The sequence below is a fragment of the Pezoporus flaviventris genome, unplaced genomic scaffold (assembly GCF_033815535.1).
Source record: "Pezoporus flaviventris isolate CSIRO_AGI_PZ_B2104156 unplaced genomic scaffold, CSIRO_AGI_Pfla_v1 ptg000081l, whole genome shotgun sequence".
Classification (NCBI taxonomy): domain Eukaryota; kingdom Metazoa; phylum Chordata; class Aves; order Psittaciformes; family Psittacidae; genus Pezoporus; species Pezoporus flaviventris.
Window position 1 is genome coordinate 231750 of NW_026892629.1, and position 25645 is coordinate 257394.

General features: G+C 42.9%; 2 protein-coding genes across 2 annotated transcripts in view; both read right to left on the reverse strand.

The window, feature by feature from the left end:
- Nucleotides 1-3226: 3226 nt before the first annotated feature.
- Nucleotides 3227-8420, reverse strand: SLC35D3 (solute carrier family 35 member D3). The gene is made up of 2 exons (XM_061474891.1): nucleotides 7930-8420; nucleotides 3227-6761 (listed from the first exon to the last, which is right to left on the reverse strand). Exons 1-2 carry the CDS (start codon nucleotides 8363-8365, stop codon nucleotides 5935-5937), a joined length of 1263 nt encoding a protein of 420 aa, XP_061330875.1. The 5' UTR covers nucleotides 8366-8420; the 3' UTR covers nucleotides 3227-5934.
- A 5025-nt stretch (nucleotides 8421-13445) lies between these two features.
- PEX7 (peroxisomal biogenesis factor 7) overlaps nucleotides 13446-25645 on the reverse strand; it is a 45316-nt gene continuing 33116 nt past the window's right edge. Inside the window, exon 10 of the mRNA XM_061474944.1 lies at nucleotides 13446-16134. Coding sequence (XP_061330928.1) covers nucleotides 16066-16134 — 69 coding nt within the window. The 3' untranslated portion in view covers nucleotides 13446-16065. The remainder of the gene's footprint in view (nucleotides 16135-25645) is intronic.

Here is a 25645-nt window from a genome sequence, read left to right on the forward strand (position 1 = left end):
TGAGCAATTTTGAAAGTCCAACCCTGCCTCAGGAATCCCTGAAATGTGCTGCTGACTTCACAGTAAATGTTCTCTGGAGGGGACCTCTCCACAGACACCTGCACCCCAACTTTCCAAAGTTAAGCAAGTTCTTCCACAATGCCAGGCAAAGGCATCCCAGTATGTTTTGGTTTAGAAAATTTTGTAAATCCCAGGACAGCAACTGTGTGACTGTGCACTGTCAGCTGTGGTGTGCTGCGTGTGCATCAGCCTTCTGGTGTTCAGCAAATACTCAGAACCAGTGACCTATCAACCACTATGCTTGAGGAAATGCTTTTTTTTTTCCTGTAAAATTGCAATGAGGATGCATTTAGTCGCTTTCCATATGTTTGTAATAACGAAAATCGTTGTAACTTTTCTGTGCCACTGAATGTTCACTCATTCAAAAAGGCAAATTGACAGAGGGAAACTCTTTCCCTTTCAGATCCCAGGTAGGCTACTGGTCTGATAATCTAAAGGCAAAATCCGTATTTTAACATTTAACCAAGCATACATGGTTTGGAATTGGACAGACCATAAGGACAGATTTACAGAGGTACTCTGAAAAACAAAAATTCACTTAAAGAACTAGGACAATTCATTACACAAGGAGTTAATGGTGATACACACAACACCCTGCAGCTGGTTTGATTTATTGAGGATACTCAATATTTACAGCAGCCAGCAAACCTGACTGGTTTATTGTCAAATGACCAGTTCCAGCTCATTATCCTCTCTCATTTGACCTCCATGTCAGGTAAGAAACAGTCTGTGACCTTAGCAATTATTGCTCTTTTTCAGAGAAATCCTGAACTCTATTTAAAAAATGGTCAAAATCTGTCTTGGTTTGTCAGAAAAGAAATCAATAGCACCAAATTTAAAAAAGAAGGTATAATTTTGAGAGAACTGACATGGCTTTTATTTAATAAAGGACAAACTTATCAACAAAATTAATGTACACGGAATGTCTTACATCTGTCCAGGAAGAAAAAAATCACAGGACCACAAAGAGCACATCTACCCATCTTCCCCCAAGCCAGGTCATTCACTCTGCCTCTCTCCTTCATGTATTTTGCTTTTCTGGTCCCCAGATACAAGTGCATTCACGCAGATTCACTGCATTGTTTGGCTCTGGGTTTCTGATGCTGTCACTACTTCTTTCCATGTAGGAACATTTTGGTTTTTCTGCAAACTATCACATTTTCCCCACCCATTCTAATTTTTAACTCTCATATTTTCTCCATCCATCCATCCCTCTAAGCAGTGTTTTCATGTTCTCTGCCCAGGCTTCCATTTCAGGCACAGTCTGCTGTTAAATAGTGTGTAGCATTAAAGTGTGACTGGCTTTGTTAGTCTCCACCTATAATAAAAATTAACCTGGCTCAACAGCAATGACAGCCATCAGTTTTCAGGTTTGTAGCTGTATTACTTAAAATGCTCTTACTGTGAAAAAACATCCTTCTGGTTTTATGTATAACAAATATCCACACTGGTGTGTGTGCACGAGCAGGAGATTTCGGCACTGCCTGGCTGGCAGAGGGATGGCCCTCGCTCCTGCGTTGATCCTGCTCACAGCCCAGCTCCGCAGGATCCTGGTACGCAGCCCTGGCCCAGCTCCTGGTATGCAGTCACAGCTAAGCTATAAAGGGAGCTCAGAAGCAGGGAGCTGGTGTGCAAAAACATGCACAAAGGTAGGAAGAAGCAATCTGGGTATACAAAATACTGCTCGTCCGTTCCCCCCTGCCCTTCTACACTGGCAGAAGTCTTCAGGCTGGACACTGGAAACACGAATTGGGAAATACAGTAGGAATAAGGGAAGAGAAATAAGGGCATGTGCACGCTCAGCAATTTCCGACAGGAGCAAGGCTGAAGTGAAAAGCTTCCTGACAATCTCCAGCAAGCCACTGAAGCATGAATAATATGGCTAATTGAGAGGCAGGGTTGATTGTCTGCACTGCACTTAGAGGCTTCAGGTTAAAAAAACACAGAAGAAACCTCAAAGGAGTATGTGAAATCATACGGGACGCAGGCACAGAGGGCAAGGAGACAGGAATCTGTGGTGTTAAAGCTTAATCGTGACAAACAGCAAAATGTTCAGTTGTTAATTTAGAGACCAGAGATGAAGGGCTTGCACCTTTCTGCCTAATCAAGCCTTTGCCTGCAGCAAACACACATAATCAAATTACAGGAGGCTGTTAAGCACTGGCAATAAACCACCACCAGGCACACACAGCGCTGTGGAGTGTTGCTTAATAAACTGTAACATTTCTTTCACCCTCACCTGTTTTGTGGCAGGTTGCTTTTCATTTTCCTCCTGGAAATGATGGTAAATGCAGGATCATTGTCAGTGATTTGCACAATTTTTTAACTTATCCTTAGAAATTTTAACTATCCCTGCCTCCAAATAATCTCACCTCTCTTCTATTTATTTGAAAAAATAATGTATTTTAGAAAAGACAGCCATTCTGGCTTTCATTTTCCTGTTGCATGTGTATTTGTGTGCATGTGTATATAGTAGTGCTACAGCAGGTGTTACTCGATGCTGCGTTGACATGGAAATTAACGTTTATTCTCCAAGCAGTCATTGTGCGTCAGGTTCATTCATTACCCCGGAACAAGGACAGTTGCTTTCTCTAAAGTGTCCTGCAGGCACATTTGTGTGGAACAATAAGATGAATTCTGCAATCATCACCAGCCCCAGTGTCTGGCACAACCCAGTTTGAGCCACAGGCACATAATCATAATAATGAATAATTGCTTTCATCAGAAGCAAACAGGTAAAACTTAACACTTAAGTCATCTCCTAAGGTTGCCCATGTGACATAGCTGGTAATAAAAATGCTTAATATTGTAAAGCTAAATCAATTTTAAGTCCTTTAATAATGCAATGATTTTATAATGTTTCTATTACTAGTGGCATCTTCTTATTTTTATTTATTCTAAAGTTACAGCAGTTACACTAGTGGCACTAAATCACCTTATATATGTAACCAAAGAAATCACTGCTGAGAACCACAGAAACTTCCAAGAGGCACAGAGGACTCGGCAACTTCAGATTCCTGTGCTCCTTCGCCTATCTTCAGTCCCTCTGTCCAGGACAGCATATATAGCGTGCAGTCACATGTTGAGAAAACTTGGATGGTATAAAGGCACAAGAATAACTATAAATGAACCAAAAATAAATAGCAACAATAAGAAAACAAGAAGGCTTTTGGAAAGCAGTGCGTTTTATTCCCACATTTCATTCTGCAGTCTTCCACTGAAGCTATTAAAATATCTCAGCACGAGGCACTGTTTTTATTTTACTGTGCAACAGTCTCTATTACTGAAAAAGTGGATTGCATTTGCCAAATCCCTGTTTTAATTTCAGGAATTTACAGGTATAAACAGAATACAATATAACCACATTTCAAACATACATGCAAATGTACAACATCGTAACGGCAGCTTTTTTAACAGTCAAAAATGTTTGAATTTCCACAAGTTTCTACTACTACTTCAACAACAGTAAGTGACAGAACACTGAACTCCCCCAGGAAAAGGTCCTGCAATAAGAATCCAGGGAGAGCTTTCTACAGCACATGACAAACACGGAGTGTACGCTACGGGGTCTAAGACTGGCATCCAGATGGTGAAAAGATCCACATTTCCTGTGGAGAGAGAACACTGAGCACAGTGGGGACAGATCAGAAGTGTGGGCTTCTCTTCAGCTGTCTGTATGATTACAAAGGAGTTCAATATCATAATGAGTTCAGTGATACATCAACTATAAGTCATAGGCACAAACTTCTGTAGTCTAGGATGCACCTGAAAAGCTAACAAAACCCCTATTATATTAGCCTATGAACAATAAATAGTGCTTTTATTGAAAAAGATGCCATATGGAGCTTGAACAGAAAGTAAACATACTTTGGCATACAGCCAGTATCTCTTAACTCTTAAACATAAGGTATACATAATGCGTGACGTACAGACCTCCATGCCCGGTCCTCCAGCTCAGCTTTTAGCCTGAATTGTCTCCATAGCCCTCTCTTCCAAAATTCATGGGTGATGCCAGACCACTCGATTTCTGTGCTCACTCAAAAAACATACTGTCACACCAGCGTTTCTGCCTGCACACTTATTGTCAAGAATCTAAAGCTCCCTCAGAGATCAGTTTTGCAAATATTCCCTGCTGGGTAAACTGCTTATTTCGGATTTCTGTGCTGAACACACTGTGAGGCTCATGCTGCCTGCTTGGCTTGAGAGAGCACTGGATTAGGCACTGATTAATTAGGGATGTGGGGATAATTGATTTTCAGTTCAGTAGCTTAATAAATAATAATAAAAATAAATAATGTATAATAATGAAACCAAACTTGGCTAATTTTTTCAGGAGATGGTAGCAACTTATTTCAGCCTCTGGTCAAGATGGCCCGATGGCTGGGGCACCCTTTTGAGATGAGGAAGACTCAGTCAAATCTCTTCTCTGCCTAGTTCTGCGCAAAGGTTTGACTGAAGAATCCCCACATACCAAAAGGATATCCCCATGCTAAGAAATACTCAAACATCCATTTCCCCAGTCTTTCCTGGTAACCGTATGTGGTACAAAATATTAGCATATCCAGTCGAGTCCTCGCTGGAGCACCTGCTTCCTGGTTCCCACTTCCCTCAGTAGCACTCGAGTGCCCATGGTGCAGAGGCAGCTCTGCTCCTTGCAGCCTAAAGGCACAGTCTGAGGAGCAGCTCCCACCAAAGCCATGGATGTCTCGGTGCCAAGCACACCAAGCATCCTTGCCCACAACCCACTTGTCTGAGGGATCTTGCTAGAGCATGCTGCAGCTCCTGCCTGTGCTTTCTTTTACTGGACAGCACAGTGCAGGGCAGTGAGGGCTGATACGCTCAAAGTCATGTCCCAGTATGTGGCCAGGATATAGCAAACTTGCCCTGCAAAAGGTTCCCAGACAGCGTCCATAGTTCTGCTATCAGCCTTTACTTCTGAGAGAGGGAGAGGACAGCCAGGTTCCAGTCCAGGCTCTGATTCAACCGACTTTAGGGTATGAGGAAGGGATAGCAGAAGGCACACACTTCCTCACTCATTTTTTAATAGCCCTCCCAAATCAATATATACCAGCATTTCCAAACTCATTTATTTGGGTCAAGCTAATATTCCCAATGCTACATGTAGTTAAAGCTCATAGAAAACCATCCTTCCTTTGCTAACCAAAGCTTGTCAGAAGTTCAGATCTGGTTCTGCTTTCCTGTACACCACCGCAAGACAAAAGTATTTTTACTGAAGACACAAACCACCCAATGCAAACCAGGTCCAAGGCCCAGCCTAGCCATGGAATCAGGGAGTTTCAATTCTTCAGTCAAGAGGGTGATTTTACACCAATCTAATTGAAATGGCACAACCTCTAGCTCTGTTGCAATTGTATGGACACAGAGGACCACATAAAGGTACAGTTACTAGAAGATTATATATTGTAGGAATATGTTTATGTAGAGTACCTATAATTGGACAGATACAGATAGGGAAGCACATTGACAGAGCTTCCGAATGGTGTTAAAATCATGAGGCTCCAGACACAAGCTAAGCTACAGGCCACCGCTGTGACACTGACACTGCCAACTAACTCCATGGTACTGATGTCCCTCACAGCCCAGGCTGCTGGGCAAGCACCCTGTGACTTCCCATTACCCAACTCTCTCTGTGTCTGCAGTAGAGGACTTGGCACCTTTAGCTGTGGTGGGTCTAAATTGATGTACTGAAAGCAGCTGAAAGCAAGACAAAGCATGAGCAAATTCTGACCTTTTGCTTTTTGACAATGAGGTAAAGTCTTCCTGCATGATTTGGATTTGTCAGCATTGATGTGGAAATGTATGCTCTGCTTTTCCCCCTGTACAGAGAACCACTTCTGTCCTCAAACCCACCTTTTAAGGGTTTGGTAGCTCTTCATTTTCTATCAAATAATCCTTCTTTATATAGTTAGCACCTCTCACCAACCTCCATACTCCAAGATAGGCATCCTTCAGTGAGCTCCTGTTCACTTCTTGTGTGCCCGTGGCGTTTTCCTCAATCACTGGTCCCTTGGCAGGTTTCTCAGTGCTGTCCTCTTCCTCTCCACTCTGGCTGCACCCTGTGGCTGATCCTTCCACTGCTGCTTCTTCAGCCCCCTTCTCATGAGAAATTGCTTCCATTGCAAACAGTGCTTGGTCCCCTGCCTGGCTTTTCCCCTCCTCTTCTCTAGTTTCTTTCTCCAGGTCCTCATAGTTGCTCTGCCGTCTGGTCTCAATGTACTTGGCCACACAGTAAATGACAGACCCCAAGGTGTTGACCACAACACCAGCTATAAATAACTTTGTGGGCTCCACATCATTGAATGCCACCATGCCCACTGTGATGGTCGCTATGCTCTTCACCACCCCTACAAAGCTGGTGGTCACAGCCGAGTTAATATAAGTGCAGTGAAGGGTGGTAAAGTTCATGGCACAGCTAATCAGGACACAAGCGATAAAGATGCATACCATGGCAGGGTCCTTCCACCCTGGGAAGGACCAGACATTGATGGAATCCATGCTGGCAAAGGAGCAAATGATGAGAAAAGGGGTGGCCGAAACAGCAATGGCGTACTGAGCTGTGAGGGGTCCATATTCACTATCTATACTGGTCTTCTGAATGAGCACCAGGTAGGCAGCATGTATGAGTACGGCCAGCACTCCTGTCACATAGCCCATGGCATCCCCGGTCAGGTCACCAGCTCCTGTCAGGAGAGTGACAGAAAGAAACAAGCATGGTTTTTGCACGTGAGACAGAAAGAGAGCACTGCTTTGGACTGGGGGGGATTTAGGAAATAGGCATCAGCACACTTGATGTAACTCCTAGCATTTGTCATGCTTTTCCCAAGGCTGGACATACTCACCTCTCAACAGGTCCATCCTTTTGTGGTCTTTTTTTTCATGCTGCAAACCTAAAGAATGTCTTTAACTCTCCCCCTGAATCCCACTGCCAAAATCATACTGTGTTCTCCCTTTTTTGAAGACCCTGTGAGAGATTCACAGCCAAAGCTGCACATGCACACAGCAACCCTGGGCATCCTCTTGCCAGAGTGGGTGCATGTCAGCTCTGGCTGGCCAGGACACATGCCCTCCAGCCCCCTGACCCTCCTGCTCCCCCCCCCGCAAAGCCAAACTGTGTGCGGTGAGAGCCTCTCTGCTGAGCCCCCTGTCAAGCTACTTTGCAGATCAAACTACTTGCCTTACATGTGCGCCCTGTATCCTGGGGCAGCCCCCGGTCCAGGAGTGTTGTCGAGCCACACAGAGCCAGCTTCGCCTCCCATCCCACCTACACCTCGGCTGGAAATCAACACTTAGGGGCCCGCAGACGACCCCTAAGCTTGCACCTGCCCCTGTAACACTGCACTTACCCCAGTAGGGCTGCAGATGCCCCCATGAGGTCTCAATTGCCCCTCAGAACATTACACCTACCCCTGTAAGAACATCACACTTCCCCGAAGCCCGCAACACCCTCCACGGGGCTGCACCTTCCCTAGCAGGGCTGCAATAAGGTTGCACCGACTCCGATAGGTTTACAACTGACCCTAGAAGACTGCACCGACCCCCATAGGACGCCCCTATAGCCGTAGGGTTGTACCTGTCACACCGGGGCTGCGTTCCCCTGCTCGCAACGGTCCCCGTAAAGTCGCGCCTGCCACAGCGGGGATGCAACTGCCCTGCAAGGCTGCACACCCCCCGCACCCTCACACCTCTCCCCCGGGCTGCCGCTGCCCGCCCTGTCCCGCCCCGGAGCCCAGCCGGAGCGGCGAGGGACATCGGCGCAGAGCCGGCTCTGCCGTCGGGCGTCCCGCGGAGCGGCCGCACGCCCCGTCCCGCCCCGTCCCCTCCCTTCGGCGCGGCAGCGATCGCACTCACCGGCTAGCGCGGCGCCGCAGGTGGTGATGAGGACAGCGACCAGGACGCCGGGCGAGGGCATGCCGTCGCGGAGCACCAGGGCACCGGTGAGAAGGGTGACGAGGGGCAGGCAGCGCTTGAAGACGACGTACATGGGGAGGCTGAGGCCGCGCAGCGACCAGAGGGTGAGGGTGGACTGCAGCGTGGCCAGGGCGGCCACAGCGGCGAAGGGGCGCGCCAGGCGGGGCCCGAAGGGCGGCAGCGCCGCCAGCCCCCGCCGCCGCAGCGCTTCCAGCCCCAGCGCCGCCGCCGCGCTGCTGAGGCACTGCAGCAGCGTCAGGAAGGCGAAGTGGTAGCGGGCCAGCAGGAACTTCAGTAGGATGTTCAGTGAGCCCGAGCACAGCCCGTGCGCCACCGCCACCGCGACGCCCCGCGCACGGCCCCGCCACCGGCCCATCCTCCCCGCGCACGGCCCCGCCGCCGGGGCCCGCGGCACTGCCGCCCGCCCGGCCACCCGCGGCGGCGGCGGCGGGAGGGGGGGGGACGGGGGACGGGCACGGGCGGAGGCGGGGGGCGGGCGGAGGCAGTACGCGCTCCCGGGAGGGCGGCCACCGCCCCCGACGTGTCCCCCCGCCTCCCCGCTCTTCCTGCCCCCTCTCCGCCGCAGCTCCCCGAGTGCCTCCCCGCTATCTCCACTGCGTCTCCGCCGCCGCTTTAGGTGCTCCCCCTCCCGGTATTGTCCCCCATTTTCGCCCCTCGGTGTCCGCCTGAGCGCCCCTCCGCTCCCGCAAGCTCTCCCGAAGCCGGCCGGCGGCAGCGCAGGGCAGAGCGGTGCTTTCAGCAGGGGGGACACAAACGCATCGCGGCAGGGCGCGACCGGCCCGAAACTAACGTGGGAGCCCCTTGGGAATCCCCATGTCTCCCGGAGCGGGGAGCTCAGTGCAAAGCCCCCCCCCTCAACTCGTGCACAAACAGGGCAGCACCGCTTTTCTTTCCCCAAGAACGTACTGCCTCCCAGGTAAAAGTATCTGTCGAGCCTACCAGCGGCATCCCTCCCGCAGCCCCCGGCGCTTCGCTTTGGGGTCCGGCTCGTTCCCCGGCTCGCCAAAGAGAGTCTCTTCGCCGGCGGGGAACGACGGAGAGTGGAACCGTTGATGAGGAGGCAGGGAGAACCTGTGTCTAGTAGGGGATCTTTCCTTGGAAAGTCATTAAAACTTGGTAACCACACAGTCTTGGAAAGAGATGTCTTAAAGATGTCTTAAAGTTCAAATAAACTCTCGACTTGCCAGATGAAGGTTTTAACAGGAGACTGCAGCTGATCACCTCAACTCTATGAAAAAGCAATTTTCTTGAGCAGTCAGTCCTCTACCAGTCTCCTGCAGTGTCAGGCACCGTAAGGGAATGAAAAACAATACTTTTATTCAGAACTGGCTTATATTCTTGAGCCTTGTAAAGTCATACATGTTAGGTCTCTCTCAGCAGTAAGATCACCTTTCACCCATCAGTAGGAGACAGGAAAATTACTCTTTATTTTAAACAAAGGCAGTCTGCCCCCTCTCCACAGGAAAGGTGTTAGAACCAGCTCGGGGGGGGGGGGGGGGGGACGGGACGGGACGGGGGTGGACGGCACAGTTGATAACAGCTGCTTGGTTCTGGAAGACTTACTGTAAAAAGAGTGGACCTGATCCTGACAAGGATTGCCAGTTCTGGTGGGTTTGTATGGAATTTAGGACAAGAACAGCACACATTTTGGCAGTATCAAAAACACACCAAGTACTTTCTGTGAGATTTCTGCAGAAACATAGAATCATAGAATCCTAGAATAGTTAGGGTTGGAAAGCACCTTAAGTTCCAACCCCCCTGCCATGGGCAGGGACACCTCACACTAAAACATGTTGCATGTAACATGTTACATTTCACTTGGTTCAGTTCCCAGAGGTCACTAGATGTACCCAGCTTCCAAAGCCAGCTGTACTTCTTCCCAGTCATTACACTGCTGTGTTCAGGTGAGACGTGTAGCAGTGGCTGGAAAGGGATGCTGATGCCAACAGCTCTCAACAAGAGCAGAGCAGGCATTAGGACTGCCACGTGAGTAAGTGGACATGAAACAACCACACTAGGATGAAGGAGTGTCCGGAAAGCCCTACCGGAGCTGCAGCACTGGGCTCTGCTTCAGAACCAGGAGAAGCCGTGTATGGACAGGGTTATTGGTGGGTGCACTAAGGGGCTCTTGATGGTCACAAGCATCAGGTGCGCCAAAGGGGTTGTGTTATGTATTTCCAGGGTTAGAACTAGCAGTGGAGCTGGTATGGGCAGGGAAAGGAGGCAGGGCAAGGTTTTTAAAATGAAACAACAGAGGTACACATTAAGGTAAGAGTGTTTGAAGATGAAAACTGGTAATGAGGGAAAGGAAACCATGGGTACCATTGAAATTAAAGGTAAGCCACAAGAAAAATCTATGTTCTCTAGGCAAAACCTAAAAGAACTTTTTGTTTTCAGCCTTTGGGGTAAACATGTGGATGGAGATAGAAGGGATCTTTGGAATGTTTGGAATCTATCCTGCAGCCAGCTTCCAGAAGGCTGGAGCTGAGTGCAAGTCCACTTTGCATGTCGGTGCCATCAGCCCTGCTTGTTGCAGGGGCCAGCAGCTGCTGCAGACTGCCTGTGGCTGCTGCAGACACAGCAGTGCTTCCTTCTGCTTTTTGGCAGGTGTAACCAGGTAAATATTGTTTCACATCAGAGGCTGTCTCCAGCTTTCTTGCCTTTTATTTTCCAATCTTCAATTTATTTATTTTTTTTTTTTTATCAAGCTGCTCTTCCTCACTCCCTCTTACTTGCCCTCTTACTTGAGGACCACTGTAATACTCACCTGACTCAAAACTGCAGTCTCTCTTTTCCTCCTTTACCTTTTCTCTTCTTCGTTTTTACAGAATCTATGGGAAGATTCACCTGACATTTGAAATTTTAGATTGGCTTTTCCACTTTTAACTCTTAAGTGTGCCCTAATTATTTTCCGTGACAGCTTGTTTTCCATTTGGTTCTCTCTCTGGTTCTTACTAAGGCAGTTATATTTTCATCTTCTTTTTACATGCTAATCTTTATTTTTAATAATATTTGAGTACTTACATTAAAAACTCCAGTCATTGAAATATTAAAACTGAAAAATACCCAAGAAAACCAGCCTCTGTATGTATGCATCCTTTTAAAAAGTGAGAGTAACACCGAGTTTCTCAGTCACAAAAGTCACTTGATACTTGGATACTTGAAAGTTTAATCTTTGCTGACTCAGGGTGGGAAGAAAGCATAACTGGTCACAGAATCATAGATTGGTGTGGGTTGGAAGGGGCCTTCAAGATCATCTAGTTCCAGCCCCCTTTCACAGGCAGGGACACCTTCCACTAGACCAGGTTGCTCAAAACCCCATCCAGCCCAGCCTTGAACACTTTCAGGAATGGGGCATCCACATCTTCTCTGGGCAACCTGTTCCAGTGCCTCACCACCCTCCTTAGGATGAACTTCTTCCTAATGCCTAATCTAAATCTTCCCTCTTTTAGTTTAAAACCATTACCCCTTGTCCTATCACTACACTGGCCTTTTAAAAAGTCAAAGAAACCTCGATTAAATTACTTCTGTAGTCCCACCAAATGCTTACAAGTTAACATTACTTGCTTACTTGTATGTAGTTTTTAAATACTAAACCAGATTACATGATTTAGCCAGGTTCAAATAGAAAATCTGTGGAAGAACAAAGAACAGAAGCCATATCTTATGACTCTCAGGAACAACCTTTTTTAGACATGTTAAAATGATCATGCTGCCCATTCCTGTCTTAGATAGTTGTCCTGGTTTTGTCTGGAATACATAGCAGCTGGTACGGGACCATGTTTAGGATTCAGAAGGAGAATAATGTTGGTGACACATTAATGTTTTAGTGTAAGCACTGCTGAGCAACAACTAAGTCAAGGACTTTCAGCTTCTGATGCTGCTGTACCAGCAAGGGGGCTGGTGATGCACAAGAAGTTGGGAATATACTGAAACTAAGAAGTTTTCAGGCAAAATGAGATTGTCAGTGGTCACCTCCCAGGGGATCACCTAATCCAACTGCCTGACCACTTCAGGGCTGACCAAAGGTTTAAACCATGTTGTTAAGGACATTGTCCAAATGCCTGTTAAACACTGACAAGCTAGGGCATCAACCACCTCTCTAGGAAGCCCGTTCCAGTGTTTGATCACCCTCTCAGTGAAGAAATGCTTCCTAACGTCCAGTCTAAATCTCCCCTTGGCATAGCTTTGAACCGTGTCCTTGTGTTCTATCACTGAATCTGAGGGAGATCAGCACCTCCCTCTCCACTTTCTCAGGAATCTGTAGAGAGCAATGAGGTTGCCCCTCAGCCTCCTTTCCTCCAAACTAGACAAACCCAAAGTCCTCAGCTGCTCCTCACAGGACATGCCTTCCAGCCCTTTTACCAGCTTTGTTACTCACCTATGGACACATTCAAGAACCTTCACGTCCTTCTTAGATTGTGGGGCCCAGAACTGCACAGTACTCAAGGTGAGGCCACATTAAATTTGGGAACTCAGGCGTCCATGTCTCAAATACCATCTCCTCTCTTGGAACTCACATGTGTTGCAAGACCAGCCTCTCCTGCAACATGCCTTGTGGTACTCCTGATTTTGGCCTTGGGGAGGTGAGGGGAAGGTGGTGTGTCTTGCCAAACCACCTCCTTCTCAACGTGGATCCAGGCCAGGCCCAGCTCTAGCCTCCCACCGCCTCTCCACCACACCACACTCAGAAAATACTAGTTCTCCTGGACTTTACTGAAAAGGCACTGGATAAAGTCACAGGGTGATGTAATCTGAAGTAACACCACTGTGAAGGTACTTCCCTCATTCTAGCTGTTCTTGTGTCCAGAGACAGCAATGGAATTTCAGTTCAGTTGACTGTAACAGAATTTTGGCCTAGCAGTGGGGCACAGATGACAGTAACAGCTCTGGGTAAGGAGATGATTATGATGCCTTAACTCTAATCCTTTAATGTAAATTATGCTCAGATTTGCATTTCACCTAGGTACAATGACATGGGTGAGGTATAAAAAAACAAACATGGAGCAAACTAATGTCAAATTACTGAGGGCATCCTTTTTCTATTGCTTTTTAAAATCAAAATTGTAACAATCCATATAAAATGGGCAGTTTGTTTTAATTAGGGTCTAATGCAACCATATAGAGAAAGCATTGTGCAGAATTGCATCCATTCCCCAGCACATGATCCTGAGCACATTCAAAACTGTGCAGCACTGCTGAGAGGCTTAGTACACCCATGCCTGTGCAGCAAAATTTGAGATGAGCACCGTACTTGGCTAGAAGAAAGAGATTGCTTCATCACTAACATGTAGTGTGCACAAGCAGACAAAAAGAATCATCTGAACTAGCTTTTCTTTATCATAATGCTGACCTGATGGGGCATACAGGTAGGCAAAGCTGCATGAGGTATGGTCTCTAAAAGTACTGTCTCCCAGTATTCATACAAGACACAAATCATGATTATGATACTCTATAAGATGCTGTCAGTATCTTTCACGGCAGTTACTTTTTGATCAATGATTCGCAATTGGAGATGTGAACGTGAGAGCAGCCAAAACACTGTGTGCAATTAATTCAACAGCATTATAGAACAGCAAATCCACTCCTTTAGAACATGATGAATCAATATGTTTTATGAACCGAAGAGAAACCTATGGGCTTCCATAAAAAAAATCTTCCACAGGAGCAAGTTTAAAAGTAGAACACGTCTTTTAAGATTGTTGCTGCTAAAGGTCCATTTCAGTAAATGAAAAGAAGTTCAGAAGCTAGTATTATGGTCATAAAATCAAAAGTATTTCTTTATAACAATTACAGCAAACATTCCCTGAGAATTAAGAATCAGCAACAACTATTGCCAGATCGTTTTTTCTGTTACAGTGCAGAAATGTTACAGCACATTCTGTCCATGACAAGATCACATAGGAAGATCAAAGGCCACAGTTTTTATTTACTACGTGCATTTTCTGGATGCACTTATTTTTCAAGAGAATTGCATCCGGATGCTGCAACCCTCAGTACTGAAGCTAACCAGGACATGAGGGTAGAGGAGGCAGTTAAGAAAGGTTTAATCCATGTGTTGTGTATGTGTGCGTGTGTTCAGAATTCCATTCTTTTTCCCTTCCCCCTCCCCGTGCAAGGTATTCTAAATTTGCCCTTGCAACTGACAGGCTATGGCACCATTTTCCTCCCTACATGCATCTAAAATACATACCCAGCATCAAAATGTTCCACTCATTCAGACAAGTACCTTGCAGTCTAAGCAGACAAGGGAGGTAAAGCACAAGAGTGGGGAAACTATTCAAGTTGGAATAATCAATTTTAATCCCTAAAATTAGATTTTATGGCCCACTGTATTGCTGAAAACTGTACAGAATAGAGCTTTATTGTTGCATCGCTCCTCAGCAAACATAATTAAAGTGCAGTGAACCTTTGGGATTTGGTGCAACACACTGTCACAAAAAAGAAAATACTGTTTGTTTTTAATTCAGCTTCAGAAGATGGCATTCTGCAGTCAGTTTGCACTGACCAAGAAAATAAGAAGATCCTATCAGAATCTAAATTCTCATGTTGCAGAAGAGGGTTTCTTTCTGTCTTGTCCTAGCACCAAATCAATACTTGTGTATTTCCCTGTGGCTACCTGCTAGTACCCTGGCTCTTTCACCAAGATGGCACATTCTTTCCTTGCAACTTGCAGGGCTTAGTTCTGCTGAATTATTCTTCCTTTCTTCAAAGCATCCAGAAGATCTGGCAGTGTCTGCTATTGCTTGATATATGAGTGCTGCAACCCAGAAGTATACAGCATTCATTAACAGGAGACTATGAAAACCTAACCAAAGATCTGTAAACGCCCAACCTGCAAAGCGTCTTTTGATGGTAAAGATTGTTGATAAGGGGTAAGAGCAGACAGGTTAAAAACAAACAAATAAACAAACAAACAAAAAAATAGCAGGAAGGAAATGAGGAGAGAAGCCTAGCATATACCCATGAGAACTGCAGGAGTATCACAGCTGGATCCTGAAAGAGTATTCAAGGAGACTGGAGAAGCACAGAAACTGAACGTCTCTAATCACCTCAGAAAAACTCAAATGAAAATCCCAGCACATGGGCTGAAGAGTCAAAGTAAGCATGCAAAGTACTCGACTAACCTATGACATGTTGCGCATATTCTTCTAAGTAAAATAGCTTGGCCACACTGGATCTGCTATGCTTATGTCATGCGGTTAATCTGTAGGTTCAGCTGGTCTGGACATCAGCTCTCAGTTTGGCCAGGCTGTCAGAGGTTCAGAAAAATTGAATACATGGCCTCTTCTGTCTCTTGGAGAAAACTTTCTAAAAGTGCAAGCAGAAGTCTAATAGAGGAGATGGTTGTCCTATCTCTAAATCTTGAGGATTGTGATCCAATTATTTTGTATATATTTCATTTTTTCCTAAGTGTTTTCTCTATCATCAGAGTATCTTTTCCCATCAATTGTTTTACTAAAGGACATCTAACAGAAAAAATGTATGAAAATAATCTTTACTATCTTTGTTAAGCGGCCATCACAAAGGTCAAACAAATCAGCTGGCTATAAACTATGACATTTACTCTTTATCAAAAGTATTCTTCATATTGCACAAGAAAATAATACAATGTGAGTCACAGCAAAACATAAAAATGTAAATGCATCTGAGTGATACAAATCTCAGTTGACATTACAGTACTTGACCATGAAAAGCCACTTTTTTCTTTTCCACAGCGCCATTATCTCAAAATACCAGTTAATCTGCATAAGGATCAAGAAGATTCAGGCCTCTGCTCCCATCATTAGCCAGACAGATCACAAAATTGTGTGATTTTACTTTAAAGACACCAGCTTGTGTCTGCTACAGCCATTCTTCGGCCTTTCATTTTTGCTGGCTCCTGTGCAGTAACCCAAGCCCTGAAATCTCCACAAGCTTAAGTGCACAACACTCCATTCAAGCAGAGTTTTACTTAGAAAGAGACACTAAGATTAGTGACACAGTTGACACTTCAGCACAAGTCCGGTTGTGGGTCAAGAAATAAATTTTCCTGGTGTGTTCTTCACTTTTTCTCTAGACAGGAACTGCCAGACACGATGGAGTATAGATCTTGACTAGCTCGTCCCAAGCACAGTCCACAACCTACAAAGCAAAAAAAAAATCCAAATATATTTAGATCCTTCTATAAATGTCATTATTACAAAAAAAAAAACAACCAAACCAACAACCAAAAAAACCCAACAACAAAACCACCGAACAAAAAAACAAAAACCAGAAGGAACTTAGAAGAAATCAATGCTTATTGTGGAGTTAATGCTTGCTGGTACTCTGATTTACAATGCTTCAAAATTACATAATAACACAGTTAGTTTGATTGTTTCTTTTTTTTTTTTAATAAAACTTTGTATTAACTTTACTGAGATCCATGAAAAATAGCAATCTCCTATTTTTTATACTCCCTATTAGGAAAGCTGGGAAACCTTTGAGTTTCAACTGATTGTTCCAAACAGGCTAAAGAACATAACTGAGAGTGAAATGAAAGACACACAGAAGTCCAGACCTCGTGGTGCTTCTTCTCTTTACAAGGTCTCAGGACCCTTTTACCATGTTATATAAACACATACTTGTAGGTATGGAAAATTATTATAGACATATTCCTAATGGAGAGCTAAGGAATGGAAAACCAAAGAAGTTGACCAAAATGATGCAGGAAGCTTCTGGAAGAATTAAGGCAGAACTTCAGTCTCACACTGATGGGCTATGAGATCACTGTGCTGTATTTTGTTGAGGAGAAGTCTGTTTGCTGAGCATTGAGAATTGGGGGTGGTGATGTTGCTTCAAGCACTTCCTAAACCCAACTAGTCTGATGAGAAGTGATGCCGCTTGTGCCAATGGCATTTTACAAACACAGTGACTGACTCCAACAGAACTGAAACTTTTATGAATCGCAAGTCCCAGGTCTAATCTAGATGCAGTCTTGAACCTAGAATTATAAAACCAGAAGTTTAATCCTGGTTGTGTAGGATTAAGAGATTTTAATAAATAACAAGATTCCACAGAAGATGACTACAGGATGTTTTGGGTTTGAAAATTATTTGATAATGCACTTTAGAGTCTGTAACAAAGTGAAAGGGTTAACCACACTGACAATTACTCAAGTAGATGACCAATAATACATATTCACAAAATGTAAGACATAAGGCAAAGGGAAGAAGAAAGAGGAAAGCTAAACAGAAAAAGCTGATGAGCCCCACAAATATATTTCAGTGAATCCGGCTGAATCCATCTTGCAATATCTTTACAATGTCCTTTCCAGTTGGGATCACAAAGGATACAGTATTGGATCCTCTGCACAAGCTGCTTTCTGCTACAGACTGCAATTCCTGTTCTCTTCTAGAGCCAGAATGAACATCTGCACACTAAAAATTTGGAAATCCAACTTCAATATTTTATTTCAGACTATGATTAGCCCATTTTGTGTTTACTATACTGCACTATTATTAATATTTATTACTTCCTTAGCTGGTTCTACTTAGTTATTTGAAGTGCTTTCCATATACATCTAAATGGATCAAAAAAACCCTCTTGATAATATGTCTGTGTATTCATATGACATAATAGAGCTTTGTGTAATGTAATGTTCTGCTGCACTGCAGTCCCCCAAATCATACCAAAAGAAAATCTGAGTTCTCCACTAAATGCTACGTAGAGTGGCAATCACACAAAACAGAGGGTTTTTAATATTCTCCACAGCTTTAGATCAATATCCGTATTTCTATAGGCAACACTTTCCACTTTCATAAAGGAACAAGAAACAGAGATCACATTTGAAAAAAATCCCATGGGAATTCCCACCTGTTATCAATGTAATTAGCATCCTTGAAGTAGCCTCTGAAAAAATATAGTTACAGAACCATTTAATCTAGCAACACTAAAAATAAACAGGCGATATTAAAAGGGAGTTTGAAAAGGATAAGTTGCGGTAATTTGCCCAACTCACTGACTTAATGATAGCATATGAAAGATAAAAGATAACCCGCAAACAAAAAGCCACAGCAAATAATAGTCTATCAAGTTCTTCTGTGCAGCAGGAAGACTATAATGGAATACTGGTATCAGGAACCTTAATGAAAACACACAGGCAAAGAAGAGCAAACAGGTATGTATGGGAAACTGACCACTACACCACGGAACAGCATTACAAAATGCAATAGCATTTCCATTTCTTCATAATAGTTTCTCCATAATACAGCCAAGACTGTAAGAAAGAGGGAACAACCATAAACTCACAGCGCTTGCAGCCAGTATTAACTGACAGACAGCTGCTACATGCCCCTTTGCAGTGTCTCATAGGTTATCGCTGCCTCAAATACAAATGACTAAAATGACTCCTGGGATAAAGAGAAGTGTCTGTTCACGCAACTACTGCATCAGTTTATAAAATGTCTTCTCTTTTCATTTTGCCTTTTTAATGACCTGTCTTACACAATAGTCATATGATCATCGTATGCCTTTCCCCAGAAGAGGGGAATGTAAGATACTGAATAGAAATGCTTTAAAAGTATTTAGCAATGTCAATTCCCATGTGACATATGAACACTTTAAATACACACTTCAAATCATGTTAGCCATTTTTTAAAAAAAATAAATGGTACTTAATTTAAATACTGAAATACCAGCAGGAATTCCATTGGGATGAGGGCTGATCCGGCACACCACAGTAAATAAACATTATAGAAAGAAAAAAGCTGCAAGTTCCTACAGTTTTTATTTTAATCAATGAGATGATGTTACAAACAAGCAGAGAAAATCCTCCTGTGGTAAGATGAAAGACAAAGGATAATGAAAACAGTCACGCATTATTTCCATACTTGATATAATTCCTCGCCATTAGGAATACGAAGGCACATAGATTTGTCTTTCTGTGAAAATGTCCACTGTCTTGGGGGCAAATTTTACTCTCAAATTGTAACAAATCTCACTGATTTCAATATTTAGAGGGTGCATGATTTACTTTTCTAAGCTGTCACACGAACAGAGTGGAGGACAGTTTACTTCAATTGCAAAGAACTATGTGAATTAGAACAGAATTATATTACTGAATATTTTGGACATCTGTATGCCATGCAATTTTCACTATCATTTATGAATACTAAATTGCCCTTGTAACTATAAAATAGAATTCTACTATAGCAACTTTTAACTATCAGAAATTGATAGTCAGAGTTAGATAAGAGAGCTTAATTGTAAAATAATAATATTCCACCTTACACTGACTGGTAAATTACATCAATAAACAATGTAAATAATCATTCTAAACCTGATAATTTTAATTATAACTAAAGCTATGTGGGACAAAGGAAGTCTAACAAAATGACATTTACTACTTGCTTCTAATGCTTTTATTTCAGTAGCAAAATTGCAGTACTAGTATATATGCTAGGGGTACTGCACTGTTATTACTGCAGAATAAGCATCATGCCAAGTTATCTGCCAGTAGAGATTTAAGCAAGTCTATTTGAAGCACATAAAACGGAGATAGCTGTATTTCCCCCTAAGTAAAGCCAAAAAGCAAGCAAACAAATGAAAAACTTTAGTCATCACAGGAGCTGATTGCTTGGCTAGAAAATCATAGTTTAACCCAAATGAAACAGCTATCCTCTATTTTATTGAAGTGTTTATCCTTGCCCCAGAGTATAACAATGTTTCCCACCAATTGATTTAATATTGACATGCATTCATTTATCAAACCCATTTCCATTGACTTACTAACTGATTTACTTCTTTGACAGGCCCTCTGTTCCCTATTCATCACAATGTCTTGCTTTGCAATAGACTTAGACCTTTTCAAGCACCTGAGGGCAATCCACTCAGTCTAGGGCAATTACCTGCATGACATTCTGCTTCTTTACCATTCAGAAGCAGCAAGAAAAGCAAGGGAAATCTCCCAAGTTAGAAGCTAACTTTCCCCCCCCCCCCAATATTTGGAGGTGTAATAAACCCCCAAGCTCTAACCAGGATTAAATACATTAAAAGAACAAGTAAAAACTTTATCTTCAGTAACCCCTTTAGGAAGGGGTTTCATCAGAAGAAAGTACAGCCCTCTCTAGATTAGTACTTCTGGAAGTATCTTGGTGCCACTCAGCTTCCAGAGTGCTCATAATAAATCATAGGACAATACATAAATGTGTCTGAGAGTGACCCAGCTCTCTTCTCAGCTTCTCTTCATCCCATCCCATTTTCAAATAAAACTAATAAGATCTGTCTTTTTTTTTCTGTAGAAGAGACAGCAGAAGAAGTATTCAGCTCCTCACTTCCATTAACACTGTGATTCCCTCTTTTACCTTATCTTCTGTGTCTTTTCATACAGAATTTAATGGTCTATTTATATCATTATGACGTATTTCTGCGTGGTTCTGACCATCCTCTGTAAGTGTGTGGGGTGGAGATTAAGTAGAGATAAAGCAAGCTATTAGGTTTGCTACTCATCAAATCACATTCGCAGGTGATCATTAAAACTAGTTGGTTAAGTGCATAATGACTCATGCATGAGTTTAAATGCATTCAATATCTGTTTTGTACTAGAAAATCCAAACCACTAGTGTGGTCTTTTGTTTGGTCCACAGTTGCCAGGTTGAACTGCTCATGATGCCTAACTTTACATGAGAGCGGAAGTGATGGGAGTTGGTAAATTAAAACCTTTTTATTTCCCGTGGGAAATAATACCATTTATTTTGTAATTTACTTTTGAAAAAAAATGCACATTTTTTAAATTATTGTTTCCACTAACGGACAGAAATTCTTATAAAGATATAGGTTCAAACTACAGTTACCAGAAACCGATGTTCCAAATACTGCTTAAGAAATCCATTTCTTTCTTGAGGAGAGAAAAGATAGAAGACTTGAGGGGCATTGTTTTTCAGATTGCAAAGATAAGTCACAAAGAACTGATCTGAAAACCATGGACCTGTCTCAACATTTGTTTCATTGCTCTGACACAGGTTAACAGGAAGATGACTTGGTAGTTGTCTTAATGGATTTCTAAACACAACTCTTCTGAGTGTGCATTTCATCAGTTACATGTGAAGCAAATTGAGATGCGATTGCAGGCTCGAGAGAAACCCTTGGAATCTCCACAGAATCTGTAGCAATTCTGTACTCCATGGCTTAGGGGAAAGACATCTCCCCAGATTTTCAAGGACTGTTTTTAACTGATAAAGTCTTTTGCAGAAGATACACTGGAACTGCAAAATGTCTTTCTGTGCTGGTACTAACCCTGGTGACCCCAAAAGCATGTGAAACTGTGTTTTCTAATGAACCTACCCAATCTTCAGCCTCATCCTTTACCTCAGAATTAAGTTTCTTCCTTTTGGGATATAATTACAGATAAGCCAGTGAATCAAATACAGTGCACAAGCAACACATTTACTGAGTAAGAAACTACTGCCTCCCACCTCTTCGTAGCACTTGAGAATCAAAATTAAAGTGCATTTTCCTCTCCGTACACTTACAGCTTTTACTGAATTGTGATACCCGAGAGCAACCTTTCCAAACACCTTAGGATGAGACTTCTGCTGACAATGGCAAAGAATGACCATTACTCATGAAAGGCTAGCTTTGACTTTCACAAGGAAAGCTTAATTTTAACATTTTGGAAAAGACATACGTTAACCACCAATAAGAAATGTCACCTTCCTTGCCCCCTTCCAACCCTGTAAAGTTGTTAAAACTGGTTTAACATTTGCAGCTGGTTAAATTTTATCTCTCCTTGCAAAAAATGCGCTCTGAAATTAAGTAAGTAGGATCCTTTTATCTCAAAGTATCACTAACTATATAACTCCAGTAGCATCCTGGAGAAGGACCATAAAGAGAGACTAAAATGAAGTAGGAGTGTGATAGCCACAACAGCTGGGTGAGAGCTAACATTCCTTAGCAATTAAGTGTAAGATAAGAGCAAGCAATCAAAAGAAAAAAACACACCACAAAACAAACAGATAAAGTCTCTTTTTTTCTGTACATTTCTACAAGCTGTAACTCCATTTTTATGTGAAATAGTCAACAAGTCTGGGCCTGTTGAGAGTGCACAATCAATTTAAATGAACAGTAAAATACACAGCAAACCAGCCTCTCTAAAGACATCTTCTGCTTTTATATTTGGCTATATCGGTTAAGCCAACATCAGTTTTATGTGTACTAACCTACTCTGGGGGAATAGTTACATAAGGAGCCATACACAGAGGGCTAAAAAAACCTAAGTTTGCCTCTCCAAATATGCTGACACAAACAGCTATTTAGACAGCTAGCTGCCCATTTGTAGTACAATTACCATCCAAACACACACAACCACAGTAAAAGAAAATCGTAAGTGATCAGGACGTTTTGTACATAAATAGCGTTGTACATAAATTATTCTAAAACCTAACCTTTAACACACATTCAGATAACAGATGATTTTGGACCAGAAAACGGACATTTGTTTTATCCTCATATGGTACACAACTATTTTATTTTCCAAACAGAGCATCTTAGTTTTGTATATTGTTGAAATATATATATATCCTGATCTGATTAGGTATGTCACGGATGTCTGATGTGCTTTTCACATATCAAGTGTTCTAAATCACTACACCACTTGCCATCACTTCTGTTGAAAATCACATATCCTTGCAATTTGGGAATGTCACTGTTCAAAGTGTAAAAGTATAGAGAAATTGAAAGATTCTTCCTGTTCCCATTAGATACCTAGCCCTGTTCTCAGACAGCAAGCTTGGCTCAATGGAAAGTATTAATTTTTACTTTCCACTGGCTGGTTTACAGAGTTCAGAACAGACATGATGTGTAGGCTGAAAATGGGTTTCACACAGAGTTCAGAGCTTCGTGTTTTCTTACATTTGTGTAAGCAAAATACAGCTTTAGAACTACAACAGAAAGGGCTGGGTATTCATGATGCACATACGTATTTTCTATTCTTTACGTACTTACTGAAATAATTTCAGAATGAAGACAAGAAGTGAATGTTCACAGTATCTGCACTTTTTATCTCTCATTGGTGGATTGCCTAAAAGGCATTTAAAATTAATTAAATTTAAAGCAAAATTAATTAACTAAAATTAAAAATAATTCATTACTGCCATATTACATGAAACCTACAACTGAAGAAAAGGCTGCTTTTAAATAAAAAAATCAGAACATTCACAGATCACAATACAGGGAGAATAAGTATCAGGAGAGAAATAAGTAATACAATGAGCTACAGAGTACAATTCCATGTATGGTCTAGCATTATCAGTGAGGAATAGTATAGAGGTGATTACCATTTTCATATTTTCTGTATACATCCTTTGTTTTTCTTACTCCCAACCTCTGGAAAGAACTATCATGTCTGCTTTAAAAACTGCATGCTTTAATACTGCTGACAACATAAATGGATTTGTACCATTCTTAGTACTGTACACCATTACAAATTTAAAAGATTTTTGGTGCTTAGGGTGTCACTGTTCTTGTGCACACCAGAGCTACTTTGGCTGAAAGCTGCAGTTGGAGGCATTTTCTCCTAGACAACCTGCCCTGCAAGCTCTCACATCAGCACTTGCAGTTTAACAGAGAAATACCCTGAATATCATAAGGATCATTTCCATTACTGCTTTGCACTGTAGAATGCACATATTTCTGTGCATCTGGAAGTTTGTTAGGTAGTTATCTGAAACTGCTATGCACCTGACACCAACATTATGGTGGGAAAAAAACCAAACCAAGCAACAGCTGATTTTATTAAAATGCAAAGCTTTCAACATTTACATAGTGACAGATACCCCAAATTAGATATCAGAATCTTAAATACAAAGGAGTTTTCTCTTTCATCCAGCTAATGAGCTACCTTTGTAATATGTTCCCTTATGAACAGATCTCTCTCCCACCTGTTGCCTCCCATTAGCAGGATACTGTACAAGAACCAGCCTGCCTGCATGTAGCTAGTCTCTGCCTGTGGATTCTCTTCAAAGCTTAATCATTTCCACAGAAATGTCTTGTAATTCCTAGACCAGGTACTTAATCACAGTATCTATTTTGAACACTTTTTCAGAAGTACAGACTGTTTTTTCTTGACATGTAAAAGATACTTCAAAAATGCTTAAGTTCATTGGGCAAAGCCAAATATCATCTAGCTAGACAACAAAAATATCATTAAGAATGAAAGCAAAGGTTAATGACCAGAATGGTACTTAATTTGACTATAAATTAATAGCTTGTCCATTACGAATAAAGTACTGTGCATGCATGGAGGAGAGAAGCAGTTCAAATCTCAAATTGTAACTCCTTATATAGCACACAGTGAAAATCACAAATCATACAAATGCATGAAGAACAACAATGAATGGGGCTCATTATCAGGTCTTGATAGAGAGCAGACATAAAAGCAACCTACATATTGGGATTAGCAACATAAAATTTAAGCAAATAATCTTTGTTGGATTGACACAGAAGCCTGGGAGAAACTGCAAGTGCTCATATTGGAAGCAACTATTCAGTAAGTGTTCACAGCATAGACTGGTTTGTATTGGAAGGGATGCTAAAGATCATCTACCCCCCTGTCATGGGCAGGGACACCTTCTACTAGACCAGGGTGCTCAAAGCCCCATCCAGCCTGGTCTTGAACATTGCCAGGGATGGGGCCGCCACAACTTCCCTGGGCAACCTGTGCCTGTGTCTCATCAACCTCACAGTAAAGAATTTCTTCCATATACCTAACATAAATACCATAGAGTAGTTAGGGTTTGAAAGGACCTTAAGATCATCTAGTTCCAACCCCCCTGCTATGGGCAGGGACACCTCACACTAAACCATGTCACCCAAGGCTCTGTCCAACCTGGCCTTGAACACCACCAGGGATGGAGCATTCACAGCTTCCTTGGGCAACCCATTCCACTGCCTCATCACCCTTACAGTAAAGAATTTCCTCCTTATATGCAATCTAAACTTCCCCTGTTTATACCCTCTTTCAGTCTAAAACCATTCTGCCTTGTCCTGTTCCTACATGCACTTCTAAATGTCCCTCTCCATATTTCCTGTAGACCTCCTTTAGGCGCTGGAAGCTGCTCTAAGGTCTCCCTGGAGTGTTCTCTTCTCCAAGCTGAACAAGCCAAACTCTCTCAGCCTGTCTCCATAGCAGAGGTGTTCCAGCCTTCAGAGCATCTTTGTGGCCCCCTCTGGACTTGCTTGAGCAGGTCCACATCCCTCGTGTTGGAGACCCCAGAGCTGAACACACTCCTCCACCAGGGGGTCTTATGACAGCAGAGTAGAGGGAGAGAATCACCTCCCTAAACCGGCTGGGCATGCTCCTTTTGATGCAGCCCATGACATGGTTGGCTTTCTGGGCTGCCTTTCCAGTTTAGAGACAAGGATATCATGCAGGACTGTGTCAAATGCTTTGCATGAGTCCAGGTAGATGATGTCAGTTGCTCTTCTCTTATCCACCAATGCTGTGACCCCATTGAGGAAGGCTCCCAAATTTGTCAGGCACAATAAGATCTTAGTGAAGCCCTTAGTGAAGGTTGGCTGTCACCAACCACCCCCTTATTGTCCACGTGCCTTAGCATAGCTTCTAGAGGGATCTGCTCTATGATCTTGCCAGGCACAGAAGCGAGACTGACTGGCC

Bases quoted from the DNA above. Each gene is read 5' to 3' on its own strand.
- SLC35D3 (XM_061474891.1), bottom strand. From the start codon at position 8,365: ATGGGCCGGTGGCGGGGCCGTGCGCGGGGCGTCGCGGTGGCGGTGGCG. The intron at 6,762-7,929 runs GTGAGTGCGATC...CTCTCCTGACAG, and splicing joins CTGCGGCGCCGCGCTAGCCG to GAGCTGGTGACCTGACCGGG.